Consider the following 23171-nt stretch of genomic DNA (forward strand, 5'->3'; position numbering starts at 1 on the left):
CAAGGACTTCAGTTAGCCTTGCATCGACAAAATTGTAGGTTCACAGACTCGCATCTTATTGGTTAGTTGAGGGCCCACGTGTCATTGTAAAAGTAATTTTATACTTTAATTATTTGATTTAAAGTATGTATGAACATATTTAGCTTTTACACCATGTTTTTGGTGGGTTTTGATGTTTTCGAAGAAAAATGACGAAAATGCCCTTGTGAGCTAAAAAAATAATATTTTACTATTTTTATTTGGAAAAGACTTATGATTTCTTGAAATGCTAGATTTAATAACTGTCGCTCACCGGAGAGATGCGGAAGCTGATGCTAAGCCTTACGGGGTTTCGATCGGCATTCGGGATAATGAGTGCCTATCGAGACGTCGCGACTGTTGTCACGGGCCCGATGGAGAGTTTCGGGTCGTGACAGAAGATCCTTTTTCACCTTATTTTTTTCACCATTCAAATCATCATGATTCTATTTTAGTCAATCTTAAGTTTATTTCAAGGAGTTACACCTCATGGAGCTATTCTTTCTAGTTGCCGTTGTCGATCAAAAACAAGTTGAGATTCTTTTATGGTTTAATCATAGCACCAAGAAACACGGATGATTTGTACATCTCATGGACTAGATGTAAATTATTGCTAGGTTATTGTATTTCACCTCCAATAGTCGCAACTGTTTTCTACTTGAATACTGTTACTAAATTTGGGAGACTTTCAAGAAATGATTTAAAGAACCTGATGATGCTAAGATATGCAATTTGCCATATTCGTTAAATAACATTAGTCAAGGTACCAAGTCTGTCACGACCCGGAACTCCCATCGGGCCCGTGACAACCTCCGCAACGTCCCGATAGGCACTCATTACCCCGAATGCCGATCGAAACCCCGCAAGGCTTAGCATCAGCTTTCGCATCTCCTCGGTGAGCGATAGTTATTAAATCTCGCATTTCAAGAAATCATAAGTCGTTTCTAACTCAAAACAATAAAATATTATTTTCTAGCTCATAGGGGCATTTTCGTCATTTTTTTAAAAAAATTTTGAAATCCGTAAAAATGTAATATGTAAGTGGAAACACATATTTCATGATTTAAATTAAATTTTGAAGTCTAAAACATTCGTTTAAAGTAAAATTATAGCTATTTGAATATAATAAAAATATTAAATAAAATATTCTATTTTCTTAAAACACAATATTTTCAAAGTCTTCCTAAAATAACTTTTGTAGCGTAAGAGTAAAATAAATTTATTCATATAGTAATAAAGATAATTAAAGTATGAAATTTCGTTTACAGTGACACGTGGGCCCCCAACTAACCAAGAAGGTGTAGAGCTACGAACCCTTACTTCCTATGATGCAACTCCGAGATTAATTCTCGTCTTAATCAACTATCAACAAACTGTCCTGAGCCTGAAAAATGGATAGGAAGAGGGGTGAGATTAAATAATCCCAGTGAGTAAACAATTACCATCAAAAGCATCTAAAGCCGAGTAGATGGAGACAATATAAAAACGTTATATCTCAATAATGTTCATAACACAAAATTCGTTTCAATCTATACCAAACAATTTCTTTTCATCAAAATTTCCCCGACTTATGAATTTTTTTAAACTTGGCCCCTGCCAATATCATTCTCGCGGGTACCTTCGTCAAGGTATCCCACTGAGACCGCCAAGGCTGTTCAATGACCCATACCCATAAACATGTTTTCACATCTGACACACAGCCGTTCCTTGGCGTTGGCTGAGTCTCACTCTCACGTGGTGGCCCGAACGTGAGGTGCACTCAAATCATACCTCAGGAGATACTTCACCCAACATCTCCCCCCGGAGGTAAGTATATAATTGAGTTACCGTGCCCCTCTCATAGGCAGTCCACGGAAACCCCCACCACTGCAGTGACCGTTTAATATACCACCAGACCCATAAAAATTCCAGTAGCATAATATGGCGAATAAAATGTAATCCAGTCTACCGAGACCAATCCAAAATTGTTCATATATTTCATGCCAACCCCAAAAATTTAGCCATCATGCTACCATAGTGTCATAAGCCCCAATTTCAATAACATATAAAATCATAAATTTCAACACAGTCTCCATATACTCAATTTTCCCAAAACAATATTTGATTTCAAAACCAATATAAATCTCATTTTTATTAAAAAATATTTTAATTGGAAAACATAATATTTTATAATTTAAACTCACTATTCAATAAAAGTATCAAACAAGTATAATTACTCTAGATATTTAAGACGATAAATTGTCCACTCACAATTCTAGGAGTCGATGTACTCCTAATCTCAGTCTTCAAGCACAATCTCTGTACTTTTACTAGTGTAATTTGCTCACCACCTATCCACAATGTACAATACATAATTCACCACATCAATGCTTGACCATTATAAAATCAATTCAGGCTCAGTATATATGCATGATATGATATACAACTTATCCGACTACCACTTAAATGCGGTGCTGACCTAATTCGACCTATTACCCGATTAAATCGATATACGCGTCCGTTTAAACTCCAAATTAATTTTTTTCAGTTTCTATACCTCAATTGCACCCAAATTGACTTAATGTCCCTCAATGTGGTGCAAATTATCAATCTCGATAGTAAATTACGAAAATACCCCTAATGGGTAAAAATTTGTATTTTTGCTCCGAAAATTTCCATTATTTTTCTAGACTCATAATTCATCATTATTCATCATAATTCCTCAAATAAACATCAAGATCATCAGCCAATATTCCCCTAGAAAATTCGGCCAATAATGGTAATGGAGGAAAATAAATTCTTTTCTTATTGTTTTGTTCCTAAATATGCTAAACTAACTAAAAACACTAACATAACTTAAAATCAAATTAATCTAACAACTTTTTCTCTCCAAACCCATTTTGATCAGCCATCAATTCATCATGAAAACATATAATTTAAGCATGGAAAATAAGGAGAAATGCTTAAGGAAGATAGATTTCAAGCTTAAGTTGAAAAATCTTACCTTTTTCACTTGTTTTTCTTGATTTTTCACACTTTTTCTCTTGAAATTCCTCACCTAGGGTTTGTTCTTCCTCTCTTTCTCTCTCTTCCTTGCTTGGCTGAATATTTGGAGAGTAATGGGCTGATTTATGCTATTTTTTTAGTTAAATAATAAAATATCCTAAGCTTGACACATGGTATTTTCTTATTGGTCCATTTTTAAAACTTTTAAAATTTTAAACCTTTTATCTCCACCACATGATTATTCAAAGGTCAAAAATGAGGATAAAGGAAGACCTTGTGCTGGACAAATGTCCTGGTGGTGGAAAATTATAATTTTGCCCCTGAAGTGGCAAAATTACCATTTTACCCCTGAAGTGGCAAAATTACCATTTTACCCCTATACTCCAAATCATATCGAAATTAAAATTTTTCACTTCTAAACCTCAAATCATACTCCAATACTCAAATCATACTCCCATAAGTCAAATGGGGCCAAAAAATCTTTTCCAAAAATTCCCATTTTGTCCCCAAGTGGCAAATGACCATTTTGCCCCTAGATGGTGAAAATTTCGATTTGACTCCAAATTGATCATCAAACTCCAAATCACCATTTTAAGTCATCCCTAGACCATGAAACTCTTAATTTCACCTTAAAATTTCTATTTGAACTAGTTCGAGGCTTAATCAACTTAATGATACCATTGTGGGCAATATCGTCTTTTAACGATTTTCTCAAACTTCCTAAATATGTAACCATTCTATTGAGCATGTAAATGATGTCGTAATTATTTTATAAAACAGGGTTTGACAAAGTCAGTGGATTGGTATTTTACTAAGTTGAATAGCTTATGAGAAGAATTGAGAAATCACAAACCACTACCTCAATTGCATTTATGGAAATTGTAATAGGGATTGTTTTCGAAATTTTGTCAATATATGTAAAAAAAGATAATGTGTTTAAGTTTCTAAATGGATTGAATGAGTTTTACTCTAGATTGAGATCTCATATTATCATGTTGAGACCATTTCCTAGTCTAGATGAAGCATATAATTTGGTTTTGAGAAAAGAGTCTCAAAGAACCTTACTCATTCAAAGTTAGCCTTTAATTGAGGCTTATGTAATGGCAACTTTGATTGCAAATGGAAAAAGAATAAATAAAAGTGACTTGGTTTTCAGTTATTGTGGAAAAGTAAGTCATTTGAAAGGGAAATGTTATAAGATCATTGAATTTTCTGTTGACTTCAAATTCACAAGAAATAAGAAATCTTTCAAGAAAAATGTATCTGCTAACAATGCCATGATAAACACATAGTAAGACAAGAATGAAGAACCTATGATCAGTTCAATGTTTCAATATTCACTTTTCAAACATCAATTTCAAAAATTTATGGCCTTAATCAATGATTATGGCTCAAAAACTGAGAAAGAGAATCAACCAACATCAAGCCCCATTCAACATAAACCCTACTTGGTTAATTTTACCATTGTAGATATTATTTCCCCATTATTTTGTTCTAATAACCAAAATACTTTTGCTCAAAGATCTCTAATTTATAACATGCCAATGATAACTGTAACTCTTGGATAATTGACACTAGAGCTATAGATAGTAGCTTGTTCACTTGATTCTTTCATATCTATCAAAAACGTCAATAACATGTGTGTCCAATTGGCTAATAATTCTAAAGCTTTAGTGACACATTTAGGATTTATTAAGTTGACTTCGAATGCTCAGTGGAATTCCTTGCACCAATGAGACAACATAATCACTTAAGCAAAAAATTTCAACTGTTATGCGCTCTTGGATTTATTGTTCACCATGTTGATTAACCATTTTATTCATTAGAGCAAGACCTTGTTAATTTTCTCGTCGAAGCCTAGGGAATGTTCTCTCAATTTCTAGATCACAAGGTACAATCTCCAAGCTTTTGCTTTTCTCATACAACGATTGAACATACTTGAAAACAAAAAAAAAATTAAATTGAGACTAATCTGTGAAATTTTAATATGAGCAAATAATAAAGAAAACAAAATCCTTGGCAACGACGTCAAAAACTTCTTGTTGAATTTTTACGTAAGTGCACGCTATCGCAAACAAGTAATATAGTAGAAGTAGAGCATCATTCCCAAAGGGATTTGTTCCGAAATTTTTACTAAGTACTAAAATCTTATAACAAATCAATCTTATTTAAATAATCAAAATTTGCAAAAAATTATTAAAAAAAAATTAAAATAAGCACTAATTAACTAATAGAAATTAAAATTACTTGAGAAAAGCAATATATTAAAACCTAGAATTATGGGTACATTCAACTCTTCATCTGATACTAGCTTTTCTTATTATTTACATTCATGGGTGGTTTTACTAAACTAGAATCCAAAGCTATGCACAAGTCTCCGTTGAGATACTTGCACAAATACCTAACTTAATTGGGTTACTATATATCTATAGTAATCAATTAAATAAGGTTCATTAAGCTAGAGTTCTAATTTGCCTATGTATGGCAATTAGTGTATGTCTATCCGAATTGCGAATCAAATCACCTAAGTGACGTAAACATACATTATTCAAATCTTAGTCCAATTTAAAATCTCTCTATTGAGTCTCAATTAGATTTACAAATCAGTTAATTGTTGGCTAGACAATCAAAAGTATTAAGAACAAATTTGAATAAGCAAAACTATACCCATCCATAGTAAATAAAAGAGAAACAAATACTCATATTACATGTTGAAATCCACCACAATCCTAAAAAAATAGTTTAGCTCATAATATATAATAAAAATTTTCTCCAAAGAAAATTAGTCATTAATCCAAACCAAAGAAAAAAAGATAAATACAAAAGTAGAGAGAGAAAACTAATAGTTGAAGCTTTATGATCTTGATTCTTTTTCAAATTCTCTTACTTTTTTACTTTGTTTTTTACTTTTTTTCTCCAGGGAAATTTCTTGCTACCTCCTCCGTCTTGAATGCTTTCAAAAAGTCCCTTAAATAAGTGCAAGATGTCTTACTTTTCAATTTCCCGTCAAAGCTTTTATTTTTGAAAATCGAGGTGGCGCCACAGCCATGACTCCTTGGCGTTGCATGGCCATGGCAATCATTGGTGGTGTTGCGGCGATGCTTCTTCCACTCCACAATGCTTTAGCCTAGGGCCAAAGTATGATGCACCTCATCAGCTCAGTGACGCACCATGATTTTCCTAACGCTCCGTCAATAGCTCCCTCAGTGTCATGAGTCAACCTTCTATGGGCCGTGACAGGGTAGAATTCCCTAAGAGTTTAACTTTTTTGTATTTCCAAGGGAGATGTCCCCCTTTCAAACACTGTAATGTCACTTAGTAACACTTGTAGAAATTCTTGTTAAGTTTTTAAAGGGGAAGACCCTTTAGGAAAGAGATATCCCTCTCAAGCATTGTAATGGCTATTGCTGAAATACTTGTAAAATTTCGTAAACTCTTTATAGGAGGTGAGCAGTAGGCGGATTGTGAGGCTGCCTCACTAGTAAAGGTATGTTTGTTGTGAATCATCTAGGGCTGTTCCTATGGCCCGACGATGGCATGTCTTTGTCCCTTTGAACTTATTTTCATATTAATAAAACATTTTCCTTTATGTGGCTCTAGCGATTGCTTATATGGCATTCAGTATGCCCTATGACTTCGATGTGCATTGCCTTTGTCTAATTTGTTGCTATTGTTGATGTTTGATCAAATATAAATGAGTTATTGGATGGCTTGTGTGGAAACTTCCACTTAATGCCGAACGGACTATCACATACTTAAGCGAAGGAGCGTAATTCGTGACAATTGGTATCAGAGCACGGGCAAGACGTGCTGAGCTAAAGAGTAAAGATGGTGACCATGCGGAGTTCACCAGATGACCATCAAAGGATTAATGAGCTAAAGGCCACAGTGACTGTAGTAAAAGCACAGAGGGTCCCACACGAGTGAATAGATGAAATTGAGACAGTTTAGCGAGAACTGTCTGAGATGATTAATTCCTTAAGTAATAAAATCAAGAATGCGTTGAACACTCTCCAAGGTGAGATTGGAGAATTGAAAGCTCAGTTTGGTTATTGCTGCAAGTAATACAAGTGCAAACTCAGGATATCAAAGCAAAAGGGTCAAAGTGTCGAAGCCCAAGAGATATGAATTGGGCCAGAGATGCTAAGGAGTTGGAGAACTTCTTTTTTGATATGGAGTAGTATTTTCGAGCTGTGCGCACAAAGTCGATGGGGAACAATGTGGCGATGGCTTCAATGTATCATGCTAGGGACACAAGTTATGGTGGCGGTCCAAATTCATTGATGGGGAGTGTTGCATCAACACTTGAGCGAACCTCAAGCAAGAATTGAAGAAGTAGTTTTTCCCTGAGAATGTCGAGTATATAGCAATGCAAAAGTTGTGAGAGTTGTCATAAACGGGATTAGTGAGGGAGTTCATGAGAAACTTCTCTACTTTAATGCTAGATGTCAGGGATATGACTGAAAAAAATAGATTGTTTTATTTCCTTGAGGGTCTGAAACCATAAGCGAGGACGGAGTTATAGCGATAGAAGGTAAAGGATGTGACTTCAGCGATGGCGACTGTCAAGCGCCTTACTAATTATAGTGAAAACTCCAACAAAAAGAAGGATCCTCTATCTAGGACCAATAGCTCTAACTTAAACAATGGGACAAAATTTTTTAGAGTGAGCATACCTTTGGGTGGGGGAAGCGAAAGGAGACCATCTGCTAGAAACTTACCCCAATCGAGAACAAACAAGCCATGGAACTTCAAGTTGCAACCTCCAATATCTTGTTTTCTATGCAAAGAACCACATCGAGTAGCTGATTGTCCTTATCGAGTAGCTCTCAGTGCAATATGCACTGCCAATGTTGAGACACCACCACCTCACACCACAGTCGAAGAAGTCGAGGAAGAATTGGCACTAATGGGTTCCATTCATTTCCTCAACGCCTTACAAGTGCAATTAGAAAAGACGGAGAAAGAGCCCCAACGAGGTCTAATGTATGTAGAGGTGTTGTTGAAAGAGAAAAGGACCAAAGCTACGCTTTACATGAGGGCCTTAAACACCTTCATCACCCCGAGAAAGGTAAGGAGATGCGATCTTAAAGTTGAGACAGACTTTGGATAGATTAAAGTCGTCAACTCGCCAACTTCAGTTATCATGGGGAACTCCACAAACGTAAAGGTTAAAATTGGTTCTTGAAAAGGGAAGGTGAACATGACTATAGCCACTATAAATAACTTTGATTTTGTCTTGAGCTTTGATTTTATGATGAAAGCATAGGCCATCCCTTTCTCTGTTGTAAATTGTCTAATGTTCTTCAAGGAACAACCTTGTGTGGTACCAGCTATGATTCTCCCCAATAGTGGGAAAAGGATTATGTTAGCCATCTAATTTAAGAAAGGGATTAAGAAAAGAAAGCCTTTCTACATGGCCATGCTCATTTACAAAGGTGAAGATAATACAAATCCCATACCCAAGAGAGTGAAGCTAGTTTTGGAAAAATTTCAAGATATAAAGCTAGAACAGTTACTTAAGGTCCTACCACCTCTCCAAGTTGTTAATAATGAGATAGAATTACTCCCAAGCATCAAGCTGTCTACAAAAGGGCCATATAAGATGGCTCCCTCAGAGTTAGCAAAGTTAAGAAAACAATTAAATGATCTGATTCAAGCTAGATTCATCCGACCATCTAAGGTACCATTTGGGTACCGGTACTCTTTCAGAAAAAGCAAGATGGGAGTTTATAGTTGTGCATAGATTATCGAGCGTTGAACAAAGTCACAGTTAAGAATAAATATCCAATTCCCCTTATAGCATATCTATTTAACCAATTAAGTTGTACAAAGTACCTTTCCAAATTAGATTTGAAATCAAGCTACCATCAAGTAAGAGTTGTTGAGGGAGATGAACAGAAAACTACCTATGTGACGCAATATAATGCATTCAAATTTCTTGTTATGCCTTTTGGACAAACCAATGCTCCTACCACTTTTTGTACATTGATGAATCTAGTTTTCCATGATTATCTAGATAAGTTCATGGTAATCTACTTGGACGAAAAAGGCACTTGCGGCAGATCTTCCAAAGGTTACGCGACAACCAGCTGTATGTGAAAAGAGAGAAATATGCATTCGCGCAAACCTGAATTCAGTTTTTGGCCACATAATCGAATAAGGGAATATCCGAAAAGATATGCAGAAGGTGAAGGCTATAAAAGAATGGGCCACCCCTAGGAATACAACTAAGCTTCATTCCTCCTTAGGGCTAGCCAATTATTATCAAAGATTCATAGAAGGATATTCAAAAAGGATGGTAGTACTTACAAAAATGCTAAAAATGGGATAGAAGTGGAGTTAGACGCCGCAATGCCAAGGAGCTCTTCAAAGGCCTAAAAAACGTGATGATGATGGACCCTATTTTAGCATTCTCCAATATTGAAAAGCCCTTTGAGGTATAGATGAATGCATCAGACTTTGCCCTTAGAGGATTGTTGTTACAAAAAGGACACTCGATTGCATTTGAAGTTTTAAGTTGAATGAAGTTGAGAGGAGATACACGGCACAGGAGAAAGAACTACTTGCAGTGATTCACTATTTACGGGCCTGACAACACTAATTGCTAAGATCACAATTCATAGTTAAGACCAACAACACCATCGTAAGTCACTTCCTTTCCTAGCCAAAATTACTACTAAACAGGTAAGATGGCAAGAGTTCTTGGCTGAGTTTGATTTCTTCTTCAAGAACAAAGCCAGAAAGGCGAACTGTGCAGTAGACGCCCTTAATAGGAAGGCTGAGTTCATAGCTCTCAGGGTGATCGCATCAATGATAACTAGCAAAGTGATCATAGATATCCACAATCTTATTAAAGAAAATTTGCATCAAGATCCCCAAGCAATCCCCATTATGAAGTTGGTGGAGAGTGACAAGTCGAAATACTTTTGAGTGGAAAATAGACTCCTAATAACAAAAAGACCATGCATATTTTTTCTAAGAGTGGGAGAGCTGAGACAAAAGTTGATATGGGAATGTCACGACACCCCTTGGGTAAGACATCCAAGTTGACTGTGAATTGTTGCTTTACTAAAACAAGGTTACTATTAGCCTCATATGCTACAAGATGTAATGGATTATACACAAAGATGTGCCTCATTTGCCCACAAGACAAAATAGACAGACAAAGACCAACGAGAATTCTCGAATCTCTACTAGTATCGACCAAACTGTGGGAAAGTATTTCTTTGAACTTCATAGTAAGACTTCCCAAAATAGGAGATATGATAGCGATCCTAGTAGTGGTGGACCGTTTCTCAAAGTACACGAAGTTCATGCTGGTGCAAAAGTTTGGTTATGCAAAAGAAACAGCTTGTACGATTTTTAAACATGTGGTAAAATATTGAGGTGTTCCTAAAAGAATTATCAGTTATAAGGATCCAAGGTTTACTGATTTCTTCTAGAATGAGCTTGTCAAGCTATTGGGGTTAGAACTCAACATCTTTTCCAATTATTACTAGCAAACAGATGGCCAAATAGAATGCTTCAATGGGTTGCTAGAAAAATATCTACAACATTTTGTACCAATGAACTAGAAGAATTGGCTTAACTTGCTAGACGTGGCTCAATTATGTTTCAACTTGTAGAAAAGATCAGCCATTAATAAAACCCCTTTCAAAGTTGTCACCAAACAACAACCTAGACTTCCCCATACCTTAGTGGAATCATATAGCGGGAAAAGTCTTCGAGCATTCAACTTTGCTAAGGATTGGAGACAAAATACTGAAATCACTAAAGCTTATTTAGAGAAAGCCTCCAATTACATGAAGAAGTGGTTCAATAAAGGTTGAAGGGAGAAGACTTGGTGCTAGTGAAGTTGGTTCTTGAACAACTCCGATTCCTTAAGAAAAAAGATTGAAGACTAGTGCAAAAGTATAAAGTTCCAATACCAATTATGGCCAAGGTAGGAAAGACTTCCTACAAGATTGATTCACCTAAGTGGATGAAGGCATACCCCATGTTTCATGTTAGTAACCTAAAGTCGTTCCATGCAAATCCAACAGATTCAAGTAGGAGTCAAGCCACCAGAGCCGCCATCAACACTAAGCCACCATTACAGCATAGAGTAGAGGAGATTCTAGCAAGGACGACAAATATAATCAACTGAATACCAACACAGGAGTATCAAGTGAGATGGGAAGGTTTGGGCCAAATGAAATCACTTAGGATAAGGAAGTCAATTTCCGCGCCTTTAAACTGAAGATTGAATAATTCTAAGCCAACCAGTCAACGAGGACATTGACAAATTGAGTGGGGGAGGATGTCATGAGTTAACCTTATATACGGCCATGACAGGGTATAATCCCCTAGGAGTTTAAATCCCTTGTACTTCCAAGGGAGATGTCCACCTTTCAAATATTGTAATGTCACTTGGTGACACTTGTAGAAATTCTTGTTAAATCTTTAGGGGGAAGACCCTTTAGGAAAGGGATATCCCCATCTCAAGCACTATAATGGCTATTGGTGGAATACTTATAAAATCTCTCAAACTTTTTATAAGGGGTAAGCAGTCGGTGATTTGTTGGGCTACCTCACTAGTAAAGCTATGTTTGTTGTGAATCATCTAAGGCTACTCCTATGGCTCGACGATAACATGTATTGGTCCCATTATACTTATTTTCATATTAATAAAACAATTTCCTTTATCTGACTCCAGTGGTTGTGTATATGGCATTCGGTATGCCTTATGATTTCAATGTGCATTGCCTTAGCCTAATTTGTTGTTATTGTTGATGTTTGATCAAATATAAACGAGTTATTGGCTGGCTTATGTGAAAGCTTCCACTTAAGCGCTACACGGACTATCGCATACTTAAGCAAATGAGTGTAGTTTGTGACACTCAGCACTGCGGCCATGAGTAACTCAAGGTTGCGGGTCTAGTCACCATATTGCCTTGTGCAGAACTACATCCATCTATCATCTTCTAATGTGATTTTCAACTAGATCTACTCTGAACTAGGAAAAGTGGTAAACATGAAAATTGTAGCTCGTTCTTTCAGCTTTCCAATGGATTAAGAATCACATCAATTGGACTTTTACAGCTCAAGTTATCTTTGAATTACTACAGTATATACGAATGAAGCCTTCACCATACTTGTGCTATTTTGACTCAAATGCACTTTTCTCATTAAATATCCTGCACAAAACCATGAGAGAAATCAACAATAACTCTTCTTGAAGAAAATTAAAGAAGAATAAAATAAAATTGAACTAAAATAACTTAAATTAACTACTCAACATGTAATCTAACTTAAACTAGAAAAACACCAAAAATACTAAAATCTGAACCAAAAATCTCAAAGATTAGTTATTTAAGCCCTCAAAATGTGTTAAAATAACTCTATATAATAGAGTTATCAACAGCCAGAACACAACAAGAGATTTCCATACGTCATAAAAATTACACTTTGCAGTTGTTAGAAGAATATGGCATGCTACGTTCTAAGTCGACCAACACCTTTATAGGTTGTAACTGTTAATTGTCTAAAACTAGTAATAAAGAACAGTTGACAAGTGCAAGCAAATATAGGCAGCTAGTGGGAAAGTTGATTTATTTGTCCTTTACAAGGCCAGATAAATGCTATGCAATGCAAATACTCTCACAATTTATGGATAAGCCTAGTTAATTGCTTTTGCAAGCAATCTATAGAGTTCTAAAATACTAGAAAAGGGCATAAAGGTAAGGCTTGTTATTGTCAATAGGTTCCACTTTACAATTAAGAGTTTATAGTGATAGTGATTGGTCAAGGTGTCAAGATTCAAGGAAATCGATCACTAGTTACAACATTTTTCTTGGGAATTCTTTGACTAGTTGAAAATCTAAAAAGTTGCCAGGAGTTCCTACTAAAGCTGAGTATAGAATTGCAACATGATGTGAGGTTCAACGGTTGTTATTCCTATTGAGAGACTTTGATATTATTCATACAGAGGCACGTGAGTTATATTGTGACAATCAATTTGCTATTCACTTGTGCCAAAATCTTATTTTTCATGAAAGAACTAAACACATTGAAGTGGATTGTCACTTTATAAGAAAAGAAAGTTTTATCTGGTGTCATTTTACCAAAGTACATTCATACAAACTCAAAAATAGCTAATTTATGTACAAAAGCTTTGTTGCCTGGTCAGTTTCAATCGTTGATTGGCAAGATGAACATGCACAATATCTATGTTCTTCTTGAGGGGTAGTATCAACAAACCACATGATTGGCACATTATAGGAAGCATGTGAGAATTACACATGCAGGCAGTTGAAAAAGGCATGTGAAAAGCATATGCAGGCAGTTAAAACAATCTATAAAGCGCATGAGGAGCACGTGCTGTGAGTGGTTAAAACTTAACTATGTAATTAGTTGATTAGTTTCTATAATTAGGAGATTAATAGTTTGTATATAGATTCTTAAAATTCAGTTTCTGTTAATGGAATACTGCATTCAATAAGATCAGTAGTAGAGATTCCCAAATCCTTTGGTCAGGTGTTCTTCATTTTTTGGTATGATCTTATCTTTTTCATCCGAAAATTGATACAATTCACAATTTAAAATTTTTTGGGACTAACTCTACGAGAGCGATCTACAATTCTGATTTCAAAATCATCAACTCGAATCATGCTTACCCCTATTTGATTTTAGTCTTTGTATCCGCACTATAAATCCAAGAACCAATCTATGGTCCAGAATTTTAACCGACTCTGCATAGATGGTTCATGGTTCCGAGTTTAAGATTGCCACCGGGGGCCATGTACATACTCACCTAAATTGTGTGCGTAATATCTGTCTATCCATTCCTACAAAGGGAAAACCTCCCTAGTACTTATCTTTAAAAGAACGTTTATTACTGGTGGGTTTAATATAATAGTTAGTTGTGAAGTAAGTGGTAATGTGGTATAGGCTATTGGTGAGATTAGAGTGAATAAATCACTATCCGAACTCGGGCACCGAAAATTACATTTAACGAATTTTAAAGTCAATTATGAAGCTTAGATGTTGATAGTGTGGGCCATTAACTGATATAATACAAAGCACCATGGTAAGGCCTGGTAAATGTATCTCACAGCTTTTCTTGATGTTTGTGTTTGTTTGGGTTTGTTGGCTTATGGGTTCATCATATTAAATTTTCAATTATAATATACAAAATCTTTCCATTTATAACTCCAGATTGGTTAGATTTGTTCCAATAGACATAATTAGATTTGCTAAAACCAATGTGCTGCTTTGGAAAACAAGTTGGATTTTGGAATATTATCATCATAAGTTGATGATCGAAGAGCGAGTTGCTTTGTAGGAAATTAGCAAGAAATTATAAAAACAAAATAATGAAAAAGATTAACACGTGTTTTGGTCACCGTATGCGTGAGGAAACGAGGGCAAACTTATCGGATCGTGCAGGCAACAAAGAAAGAAAAGGATAAAGAAATAGTAACAGGTATCTAGTAAAGGAGGCAGAGGAGGGGGAAGAGAGAAGAAAAAATAAAAAGAAAAAAAGAAAAGAAAACTAGTGGTCTTGCAGAAGTAAAGTGGTGGGTGGTATTGGTTTCAGTTGGCGCCAAATAAAAAGCTCATAGGATTGAAATCAATGAAATGAATGGATGGGCAAATAAAGTCTATCCACTTCTTATACTTGCTGAGCTTATGCCTTAGCTTGCCAGCTTCCTCTTCTCTCTCTTTCTTCTGTCGGTTACTCTTTCCTTGTTTAATGTCCTCTTTTTCACTTTCAAAAACTCTCTCTCAGCTACCGTCTAATATCTTCATTTTCCCTGTAAGCTTTATGTCTTCTTTTCTCTTGCTTCTTTGTCCTTCCTACTTGTTACTTGCTGGTCCAGTTAACAGTTTTTGCTTATCTGTTCTTGTTCACTGGAACAGGGGAGTTCTTTTGTTAATTTATGCTTCGGCTATAACTTGGTTTCGAGTCTATTTTTACGCGTTGGATGCTGGGGATCATTTGGGTTTGGCTATTTTCTGTTGCTATGCTGAATCCTGTTTCCAAAATTTAAATGAACAGAGTGGAAACATTGTCTTTTAAAAAAAAATCTGAAAATAAATGATAATTTGGTTGTTTCAATACGGTGCAGGGAGGTTTAGTTCCCCCATGTTTATTCATTTCTTCATACTTTAACCCCCCAAAAAATGAATATTCTTTGGAGGATTCCAAAGTTTTCATGGACCCTTTTATTTTGTTCACTCTTCTGGCATTTCATTTGTCCCAACGGCTTAAGTGTGAGTTTAGTAGCTAGTGGCAGAACATAGATACAGAGAAATAAGTAGTACATGTCAATTTTTATTCACAATCAAGCCAAGTTGCGCATAAAGTCTCTGCCATCTAACTTGAACATTTGTCTCCTTTAGAAACGTTCCCTGATACCAAAATTTCTTCTCTCTCTACTGTAGATCTGTTGGTGTTTTAGTAGAATTTATTTTTTTCCATCAAATGAAACGAAATGCAATTTGTTTGTTCTTCTTTATTAGGTACACGGTAAAACAAGTTCAAAGCCTTTTTGGCATCTCCTTGCCGTTCAAGAATCTAGTTTCTTTTAAGCCTACCTCAAGTTCATGGGGTTTGGAGAAACAAAGAGCTCATCAGGCTATGGCAAGCCTCCATGGATATTCAAAGGCAGGTAAGTGTCAAACCTTGTAAAATTTTGCATTCCTTTTATTGGATTAATATGTTCATCCTTCTTGCCAGATTATTGAATTGTCTGAATTTCATTTTCAGTGCCTTGTATCAGCTCCATCTTGTGAAAGCTGAAACGGCTAGAAGATTCATGCCAAAGAAGTTTCGACTGGTTGAAGCTTTTGGGTAGTCGCATTTACCTACAAGGGTATAGGGTTGAGTGAGGGGTTTCAGAATTTCTGTTTTTCACTAAACTAATCTGAGTATGCAAAATGCAGATACACACTTGGTGGTTTTTTCCTTGCCAATTATGATGACAGCCCGGCCGGGGTCTTTGATGAGGTTTCCTACTCTCCTTTGAATTAATGTTAATGATGCATTAAGTTGTTGAATCAGATTCTGCTAATCGCATTAGCTCATTGCCCTCTGCTTGGAAGTTGATTGTTTGCAATGTTCTAGTTTATTGAACATGGAGTAACAGACGAGCTTAAATAAATTGATCACTTGCTGAGTTACCGTTTCTTTGCCAGCTTGTGGTGATCGCAGGAATTGTGTGGAATCCTCCAACATCTTGCGCGTATGTTTGCCGTCCTCTCTCTTGTTTATATTGATTAATACTAGTTAATTATCATATATATTGGAGGAAATGCATCACCATTTGAGTAAAATTGCGTGGCCTTAACCCTTTACAAGTCAGGGCACTTCTAAGGGAAGATCGGTTCCGGATAATCATGTATCTGTTCCATGAGGGTTTGGCTTGAGCTAGTTAAAGGGGTGGGCTACAGAAATTAGATGGTACCCACCACACCATTGTGTTTAACTTTATCAGCTAATATGTTGGTCAGTCAACTTTATAACTTGAATGTATTATAACTATTTATTAAATTATGCAATCAATCATATTTCTGTTCATTAGTTTATGCTGCCAAAGAAATCGTACAGAGTTATTTGTCACATTTGCAATAGTATCAAGTACCTTCCCTAAGTGGCCTAAGCACATGGTCAAGTTGCCATTTTTTGAAATAGGCGTCTGATTCATGTATCGAGAAGAAAATCACTTTACACAGCTTGAATCACCTAATTTCCACTCAGTGAACCTGATAGGTCTGCTCACATAGTTAAGCTACTTGTTTCCTGCCACAATTACAATGATGATCTAAAGGACAAGTCAATACAGTTGTATAGATGCATTGGATCGACTGTCAAATTATCATTCTTTTCTGATGCTCTCTCTTCTTCCTTCTCCTCTTTTTTTTTTTTTATTCAATTTTCTTTCAACTAGTTATCTCCTCCTCTTCTTCTTATTTCTAATGTAAACTTCAACAGATGGGCAGCAAGGGTTCTTGTGAACAGTGAAGAAGCTTGCCATCATGGACGAAAGGTAAGCCACGAAACTTTCAGCTTTTACTGATTTTGGAGAAGATCTTGACTGAATTTGCAAAATATACTGGGGTAAAACTTGGAATAGGATAACTTTCGAGGATGGTCTTTTAACAACTAAAAACAGAAATCTCGCCAAATTTACTTTATTGCACCCTGTAACTCTAATTCCAGACCAACATACAAGTCAAAGCATTTCTCTACCCTCGACTCCTGCAGCTTCAATGGTTCAACATATGTATGTTGCACACGGATGCAGTACTCCCTCTACCCCATGAACCAGAGGCATTTTTAATGCAATTAATGCCAATTCCTTTCGTTCTACTAATGGATGTGTGAACATGCGTGCATTTTTTCTTGCAGGACGTAGGGCTTCCAAGTCAGGTAGCCAGATTTTCAAAGGTACTACTCTCGTTCTGACAGTTTCTTGTTCATTTTTTTATTTGGGAGAAAGGGTTTTTTCAGTAAGAAGATCATGCATCAACTATTGAGCCAAATGCTGAGATATGAAGGTCAAATCTTCTTTAATTGAGGTTCCTTTTACCATATTGATTAGATAATCATCCTACCTCTACAAGATAGACTCAAAGATACAATTGCACCATGATATTAGCAGCAGATGATTTATGAAACTTCATTTCACTTTGCAATGGAGCCTTTGAGATATTGCAAGGTCACAGGCAATATGGTAGATTATAATAAAAACAGACATTTTCATGTTCTCTTGTTTTTTATCAGGTTTATCATTTAGACATTTTCATGTTGTATGTGTGTTTGTTTGAAACAGAGAATTACACCAGTTCCAAGACAAACAAAGGGTAAATTCGGTGGCTTCCTAAACATGATTGGTATGGGCACTACTATCCATCACTCGAAAGATTGCATGGAGGTTCAGGTGGCCGAAGTTGTGGGTCACGCTTCAGCAGATATCTGCAGTATCAAACTTATAACTGATGGTGAATTCATCGTACTGATTGTGTTAATTAGTTCAGAGTTCAGAGTGGTTCTGTCCCTTTGATGTGATTAACGTTCTTACTATTGGGTGTTCTATCTCCTAATACAATATCCAGGGCAATAACGAAATAGTGATATGTAATTACTTTTTTATTTCATCTTGCTATAGATTTTAATACATTCATACCAACCACCTAAGTTCAAACATAAGGTAACCTAAACAAGAGTTTAACTTGCAACATATTCCACACAGGACCATAGAGCAGGGAGGCGACTTTACCATTTCAAGGCATGCTCTGCAATCTTGATCTGCATTTGCATCACTTGTCTCTGGAACAAGCTATAGGTTTGTCAGGCGTGTCTTCAGAACTGATTTCCCAGGATATTGCAACATTTTCTTGTAGTTAATTCTGATTTTTGCTAGAACAACTTCTTTCTTGATAGCTATGCTCCTATTTTCTACAATGGCCCTCCCAGTTCTTGGGCTTCGCCCCAAGTGAAGAAATGCATTATTTTGTGAATGACTTAAAACGAATTTCTCCTCTCTTCTCTTGCATCTAGAATTAATACTTGTGTGGTAAATTTTATTGTCTTTTCTGTTGATGATCTTCGTGATTGCAGTGCCTACACCGAGATTCAACAAATGGATGGGCCCATCAATCACAATGTCACTTCCAAGCTTTAGGTAATTTCCTACATGATTTATATCTTACGAGTTTCCACTTTGACGTAGATGGTAATTTTATGTCGTGAAATTGCAGTGGTCAAACAGAATATAATCCCAACCTTTTGAAGTATTCTTGCCGTATTGCCTGCAGGTATTTTCAGACATTTTCTTACCCCGACTATTACTTTTCAATACTGCCCAGAACCCCTCCCCTCCCCTCCCTTTGTTTTATCTTTCAGCAGGCTACATTCTCTAACATGTATTAGGTGGCGAAAGCAAAGATCCAACGTATAGGAAGAGCAAGAAGGTTAAGTGATATTTAATGAAAAACACTAAACAATTGGGGGTTGACACCAAGTCACCAACTGGAGTAACCTAAACGGATAACCATTGCACTAAATCACCTTGTAGCCATTCCTGAAGCAAAAATCTCCGGTGCATTTCTTTCTGTGGTAGCAGGATGGCTTTCGCACTTTTTTTCTGCCTTGATGATTATGTCATGAACATTTAGAGCTCAAAAGTTTGCTGTCGTATCTCATGTGTATCCCTTGTGTAATTGATGTTCTTGCCACATACCTCTTGCTGACTGGAAAATGAGAAAATTATCGATTTAGAAAGTCTTTCTTATTCTCCAAATGCTAGAATATACTTTCTGAATGCATTTTCTGAATATTTTCCATGATAGAGTACGAGCAGTGCGGCCAGCTAGAGTATCAGGGCCATCACCTCTAAAGAGGGACAGAGACAGTGATTTGGAAACTACAGATTTTACATCTGATGAACCTGTAGACAATGGAAGAAACCTCAGCATATCCGTTTTGTTATCAAAGCCTATACTAGCTTTGGAGTTCAATTGCTTTGAAATGCAGGTTGAAGCTCCCATCATACTCTCCAACGACTCTACAAGCTCTTTACGAGCTGCTTGAGCATCTTGCTCTTTTGTTTGTCATTTCGACACAAAATAAAACTCTTTCCTCCAGGGTGCCTCCATGTTTTCTGATTCTATATGTGCTTTTTTTTTTTGCATTCAGCAAATGATTCCCCCATGCTGCTAAGTGAAATCACTTAAGTACCCCACACGAGATATTAGAGTTCCAGAACACATCGTTTTTTCCTTTACTTGAGATCTTTACAAATATTTTCTACATCCAGTAAGAAACCAAGGAACAAACAAACAAACAAATGCAATTTTCATATTCAGACAGTTAAAAATTGCCTTCAGCAATCAAACTCTACTTACAAGCTCAATCCGTATTCTCAATCCAAGAACTGTCAGCAGATCAAAATGCTTCTGGTAGTGGCCGGCCTTCCAAAAATGCCTTGAACAGGACAAGTGATCTCTCAGGCTGTGAGAATGGGGCTTCATGAGATGCTCCTCTAATAGTGGCAAAGGATAGGATATTACCATAAACTTGAGTCCAGCCACCGACCTGCAAGGCAAAAACAGAAATTATCATTCGTAGATTGTAATAAAACCATAATTTTACTAGTAACCTCCATCGAGATTTACCTGCTGCCCCTCAAACCAAACTCGGTAAGTCACAGTGGTTTTCAGACCTAATTCCTTTGCCAGTCGATTAACTAATGTTCGACTTCCAGTCAATGGGATGACAGAATCTTGATCCCCACTACATTTCAAAACGTATGTTATGAGTACTACAATCAACCAAATAACTATCACATGCTCCGTATTTTCAGAAATCATGAAGGAACTTTAAGGTTAAGGATCATTTACCTGTATACCATGACGGGAATTCCAGCCTTCACAAGGCTGCCAACAATAGTGATTGTGGGTATTTCCAGATCAAGAAGTTCATAATCTAGGACACTGATTGACAAAATACAAGGGAAAATAGTTAGACTACTATATCAAACAACTCACCATTTGCTCAAGGCCCCAAATCTGAATACGAAAGGTATGCAGAAAATCTGAATTTCATATTATTTTTGTTCAATGAGTTAAAAGATGTATAAATATTGAAGTACTGAATATTAAAAAAAATTCTGGCAAAAAAGATATAAAAACGATGATTATTGGATATAAATTTTGCAGAAGAGAATTACTTGCTGCAAACAGCCCATTTACGGACTCCTACCAGACGTGCATGAAGAGCCTTTTGCACATCTTGCCTGTTTAGATAATTAGCTGTTTCGTCTTCTACACAGACATCTATAGTTTCACCAACTTGCTGTGGGACAAAGAAAACCAGAGATAACAAGTCCAAGATAGAACATAGCAAAGACTAGAAAATACAAAATGAAGAACACATTCTACTTTATGAAAATTATAGAATTTACACTCACTTGGGGAGTAAGGACTTTGGATTGTGAGAGCATTGATGATATACAGACATCGAGGGTAACATCATACTTGTCGACAAACCTACTAGTTTCTGTACTAACTTGCCTCATCACTCTTGAACAAATAGGAGAAACGGCGTCTCTGTAGTACTCACTAACATATCGCGAGTAATTACAGGAAGTGGTGAACATTTTGTATGTAGAATCAGATATCAATCCGTGAGACCAGAAGAATTCAGCCCTCGAATTGAAATCAATAGCAAATTCTAAGACAGGATTCCCCAGCTGCAATAAATTGGAGCAAACAGGCACAGGTTTTATAGATCCTCCTCTGTACAAACAAAGAGAAAAAGATTGAAGTATGCTTGTATAACTACTTACAGCAATTCCTTTCAAATTGAACAGCTTATCCTTCCTATTAAACTGAAGCATAAGTTCGGCCAGCTGGGGGATATAATGACCTAGTTTGAGACATAACAAGTGCTGATTCATGTTAAATCCTGGATAGAAAAAGAATTAATCTGTTTTGAGTAGCAAAATATACCAGCATAGCTTTCCCCTGTAATGAAAAGGCTTCTATTCCTGTACTGAGGGAATTTGAGGAACCAATTTTGCATAAAAACCAGATTGTCCCTGGCTACAATAAGAAAGAGAGACAAAGTTTGAAAGATGAAAAGTAGCCTGGAAAGGTAAACTTTTGTCAGATCAGGAGGAAAAAAAAAACAAAACAAGAACAGTAAGCATTAAACATGGCATTACTGTAAAGTGAAAGACAAATACACACGGCATCACAACATTATGAAATATTCTCGGACCCTTTGCGTGGAAAGAACTCAAAAAAGAGAGGGAAAAAAGAAAGGTTAAACAAAAAGAATTAAAAGGAAAAATGGGGAGAGGAAAGAGAGAGTCTTTTAAAAAAAAAATAGTTGGCTTTGAATATTCGGTATAGAAAATCTGTTTCTTTTGCAACCCAAAATTTCTAGCTTGCCAACATTGAATGTAGAGTTTATACTCCATTTTCTTTTTAAGAAATTGATTAAACATTAGAATTTAACAGATTAGGACTTACCTGTGATCTTGTCGTCCACAGCCTCATAAGAGGAGGCGTCTGTGGAATAAGAGAACCCAACTCCAATCGGGGCCTCCAAATACAACATATTGGCTTCTGCAAAAGAATGAGAATGCTAAAAATCAAGTTGTTGAGCGCATTTCTATAGATTACATCAACCAGTCAAAAAGATTTTCAGCGGAGTATTCCGTACGGGTTTTGGTCTCAACAAAATAAAAAGTTTCAAACTTCAATTTCCGGAATAAAAGCTGGAGGTCTTATTTCCCTTTTTCAGTAAAATTCGAGACCTTGTTTGGGTATTATCCCATGAACATATACCTCTGTTCCAGCTATATTCGTTCTTGACCAGCACTTCCCCGCTAGGCCTAAACGGTCCGTTCTCAGAAAATGCTCCAACCCCCAATGAAGAGCAGCCAGGTCCTAAACTTCACAGCACAAAAGTCAGAAACACAGAAATCAATTATACATGTGTGTAGGAACATTGTATAAGAAAAACTAGTGAGAGACCTCCGTTGAGCCATAGGACAAGTGGCTTGGAAGCTGGATCTACTTCAGCTTCAGCAAAGTAGTAAAACAAAGCTCTCTGTTTTTTCTCATCAACGGTCACATAACCAGAGTACTGTTGGAACCCGACTTTGGGTTGACCCGGTAACTGAGTAATCCGATCAAACAGAGCTAGAGAACATTCCACTTGAACACAAAACCAAACCTCAAGTACAATGAAACCCAATGCCACTGTTCTCCATGGTAACAAAAGCATGGTTTTTTCTTCTTTTATTTTTTTCAGATAAGAGAGCAAGGAAAGCCAGAGAGAGAGAAGAAAAGAGAGTTGTAGCTCAAAGGTGCTCAGTGGGTGTGCATTTTATAAAGAGAGCCTGTTCTCTTGCTACTATTCTATTACATCTATTAATATAATAATATATAATACAAATATAGTGTAATTCTTTAAAAAAATCTTGAAAGACTCTAGGAGCTGAAACAGATGCGTGTTGGGTCACTCACTTTTTTCTCTTTCTTTTTTCTTTGAGACGGTTTGAGTTAGAGCTTTGGATATGCTGACCAGGACTAGGTCAGCAAATGGCAAGGTAACTGTTACTGAAAAAATGAAAAGAGAGAATGTGCTTTTTAAAAGCCTTCCTTGATGG

The 23171-nt window shown here is 36.4% G+C and overlaps 2 protein-coding genes across 3 annotated transcripts; one reads left to right on the forward strand and one right to left on the reverse strand.

Moving 5' to 3' along the window:
• LOC18608854 (protein NEOXANTHIN-DEFICIENT 1) lies at positions 14465-19661 on the forward strand. Of its 2 annotated transcripts, none has more exons than XM_007043753.2 (11): positions 14465-14803; positions 15511-15659; positions 15758-15841; positions 15934-15997; positions 16186-16232; positions 16982-17036; positions 17399-17437; positions 17823-17991; positions 18611-18674; positions 18751-18807; positions 19342-19661. In XM_007043753.2, exons 2-11 carry the CDS (start codon positions 15595-15597, stop codon positions 19580-19582), a joined length of 885 nt encoding a protein of 294 aa, XP_007043815.2. In that variant the 5' UTR covers positions 14465-14803; positions 15511-15594; the 3' UTR covers positions 19583-19661. The 2 variants fall into 2 exon arrangements, with proteins under 2 accessions (XP_007043815.2, XP_017971362.1); XM_018115873.1 differs by lacking the exon at positions 19342-19661 and adding an exon at positions 18923-19270.
• Positions 18948-22877, reverse strand: LOC18608855 (serine carboxypeptidase-like 45). Its single transcript, XM_007043754.2, has 11 exons — positions 22534-22877; positions 22345-22446; positions 22027-22122; positions 21502-21594; positions 21339-21418; positions 20961-21242; positions 20721-20845; positions 20392-20484; positions 20167-20284; positions 19897-20086; positions 18948-19242 (listed from the first exon to the last, which is right to left on the reverse strand). The coding sequence occupies exons 1-10, from the start codon at positions 22784-22786 to the stop codon at positions 19937-19939; spliced, it is 1392 nt and encodes a 463-aa protein (XP_007043816.1). The 5' UTR covers positions 22787-22877; the 3' UTR covers positions 18948-19242; positions 19897-19936.

Source organism: Theobroma cacao, chromosome 2 (genome assembly GCF_000208745.1).
Source record: "Theobroma cacao cultivar B97-61/B2 chromosome 2, Criollo_cocoa_genome_V2, whole genome shotgun sequence".
Lineage (NCBI taxonomy): Eukaryota > Viridiplantae > Streptophyta > Magnoliopsida > Malvales > Malvaceae > Theobroma > Theobroma cacao.

Coding starts and splice junctions, on each gene's coding strand:
- LOC18608854 (XM_007043753.2), top strand. CDS start 15,595: ATGGGGTTTGGAGAAACAAAGAGCTCATCAGGCTATGGCAAGCCTCCA. Junction 15,660..15,757: donor CCATGGATATTCAAAGGCAG/GTAAGTGTCAAA, acceptor TTTCATTTTCAG/TGCCTTGTATCAGCTCCATC. Junction 17,037..17,398: donor CTTGCCATCATGGACGAAAG/GTAAGCCACGAA, acceptor TTTTTCTTGCAG/GACGTAGGGCTTCCAAGTCA.
- LOC18608855 (XM_007043754.2), bottom strand. CDS start 22,786: ATGCTTTTGTTACCATGGAGAACAGTGGCATTGGGTTTCATTGTACTT. Junction 21,595..22,026: donor TGTGGACGACAAGATCACAG/GTAAGTCCTAAT, acceptor TTCTTATTGTAG/CCAGGGACAATCTGGTTTTT. Junction 20,285..20,391: donor ATTCCCGTCATGGTATACAG/GTAAATGATCCT, acceptor TTTGAAATGTAG/TGGGGATCAAGATTCTGTCA.